At 43.2% G+C, this 2,188-nt stretch overlaps 1 protein-coding gene across 1 annotated transcript; it reads right to left on the bottom strand.

The window, feature by feature from the left end:
* Positions 1 to 35: 35 nt before the first annotated feature.
* PHACADRAFT_109434 (uncharacterized protein) lies at positions 36 to 1,137 on the bottom strand (the record flags this gene model as incomplete). The annotated part of the gene is made up of 2 exons (XM_007403313.1): positions 36 to 723; positions 779 to 1,137. 2 exons carry the CDS (start codon positions 1,135 to 1,137, stop codon positions 36 to 38), a joined length of 1,047 nt encoding a protein of 348 aa, XP_007403375.1.
* Positions 1,138 to 2,188: the final 1,051 nt, after the last annotated feature.

Here is a 2,188-nt window from a genome sequence, read left to right as displayed (position 1 = left end):
TGCATTCTAAAGGAATGAGTTTATATTCTATGCCACTACCTCAAGCTGACCCTCAAGCTCGAGTCCTTCAAGATCAAGCGGGGAAGAGCTCGATGGCCACAGTACTTCTTCTCGGCATATGCCACCACCTTGCCTGTGAGGCCATACCTGTATCCATCTATGAAGCGCCACATACAGGTGAAAAATCGACATATGGAGATAACGCTAACTGTTCTGAGAGCCTTTACAACATTACACTCTAAGTCGGCCTTGAGTGATGACTCTGGATACATGCGGTATTCATGCTTGCTGTGCCTCCAACACTGCTCAATCGGATTGAGTTCGCAATGAAACTTTGGAAAGAAGAGAGCCCGGAAGCCTTGCTTTTCACAGTGAGTTTCAAGGCAGAATTTGACCTTTGCAAAATCTGGCTGATTAAAGAGAATCCAATGGCAGCAGCAGTTCAATGTAGGTGGCTCGCACTTGAAGTCCATATCACACTGTGCACGAAGACCAGTAACATCGATTCTGTGCTCCTGTAAAATGTTCTTCATACTCTTGAAGACACCAGCCCGCTTGTGACTAAAGAGAAAGTAGAGAGACTGCAGCGAGCCATCTGCAAACTTGGCACCGGCCATTGGTATCTTCTTGGTCAATGCAGTCTGACCATCTAGGCCATACACTGGTTTTCCTGTCGCTCTGTTTGTGATAGGAACCTTTGCGCTAAAAAAAATTGGACTTCTTCTTCAATGTCGGTTTCATCGACATGTGTCTTACTGAGAGGGTGTCAGGGGCTCACTTCAGGTGCGTAGATGCATTGTTATAGATAAAAATATAATCTTCATTGGGGTAGTGGCACTGCAGGATGTTCATGGCTTTTTTTGCTTGTTCTAGAATGTTCTCATTCGTGAAATAGCCCTCACAATTCTTTCCTGCTTTGAACAGGACCCTTGCTGATTCAGCACTGTCTAGTGAGGTGAGCCATCCATAATCTGCTGAAACAAAGTCGGCTACCATTAACAACACATCTTTGCCTTTTGGCTTAGGCTTAGGACCTTTTCTGGAGGTCTTCTGCCAATAAACAATCCACCTATCATGCACATAGAAGGTCGACTTGTCATGGTACCACATGATCACACAACGAGTCCCTGCATTCATCCTTCAGTACTTCGGGACAGAAACCTCAGTGCCGTCCTTCAACCAGAGCTGCAGCTTGAAATCAAGCTCTTCGAGAGCAGGAAGAAAGATTTTGTTTCAGTAGTCAACCACATCAGAGTGTTTGTGGCCATCGATAAACTGTTCTTTCAGTGCCTTCATCCAGCGGTAATCAAGTTGATGTATTCAGGCTTGCACAGTCAATAAGGATATCCCTTTATCGAGACTGTGGCGAAAGTGAACAGCCAGATCGTTCAAGAACTCAATGATGTCCAAAGCTTGTACATATTTCCTGATGCTTTGAAGGTGTAGATTAATCTCTGTTTTGAGCTCTCGCTTTTTGTCTATCAATGTCTTGTTTCAAATCCCCATTTTTGAGTGCGGGAGTGCGTAGCGATTGGTAATGAAGGTACGCGTCCATTCCCGCAAGTTTCTTGCTTGCCACTCTGTCTCCTCGTAATTCTGTGCCACCTTGTAAGATGCAACCATCCAGACACTATGGGCATGGGCCGATTTTAGGCCACCTGAAATGTTCTGGTCAGGTCATCAGAATGGTTTCCTTTCCGAGGACTTACTGGCAACTTACTGGCAATCGGAAATGATGAATTTATTGTCATTTTCATAGAGATTTTAGGTGTAAGAAAATGCAAAATATTGTGTAATCTAAAATTATCCTAAAATGTCTTAAGATGGTTAAATGAGTGGCACATGTTGACACAGCAGAAAGAGCCAGAAAAGCTCCTATTTCTGACGACTTTGTGGCACATTTCAGGACGCATGAAAGAACATATGCAGATATCATTTCAGAGGCGCCAAAACCCAAATTTTCCGAATTGCAAAAATTACCAGATTAGATTAGATTTTTGCCTCATGTCAGCCACAAAGAAAGACTCTGGACAAAGATACTTTCTGGATCACTGATATGATAACTGCGGGGCACATTTTTGATACATTTCAGGCATATTTTCTGTTCCATGAAATGGTTCAAACACATCCAGATACGCCCTTTGAAAGGCAAACTTTTGAACCATTTCATGAAACAGAAAATTTTTCC

This window comes from Phanerochaete carnosa (genome assembly GCF_000300595.1).
Source record: "Phanerochaete carnosa HHB-10118-sp unplaced genomic scaffold PHACAscaffold_1000, whole genome shotgun sequence".
NCBI lineage: Eukaryota > Fungi > Basidiomycota > Agaricomycetes > Polyporales > Phanerochaetaceae > Phanerochaete > Phanerochaete carnosa.
Note: the sequence above shows the minus strand (reverse complement) of the source record. Positions and strands in the feature narration are given on the sequence as shown.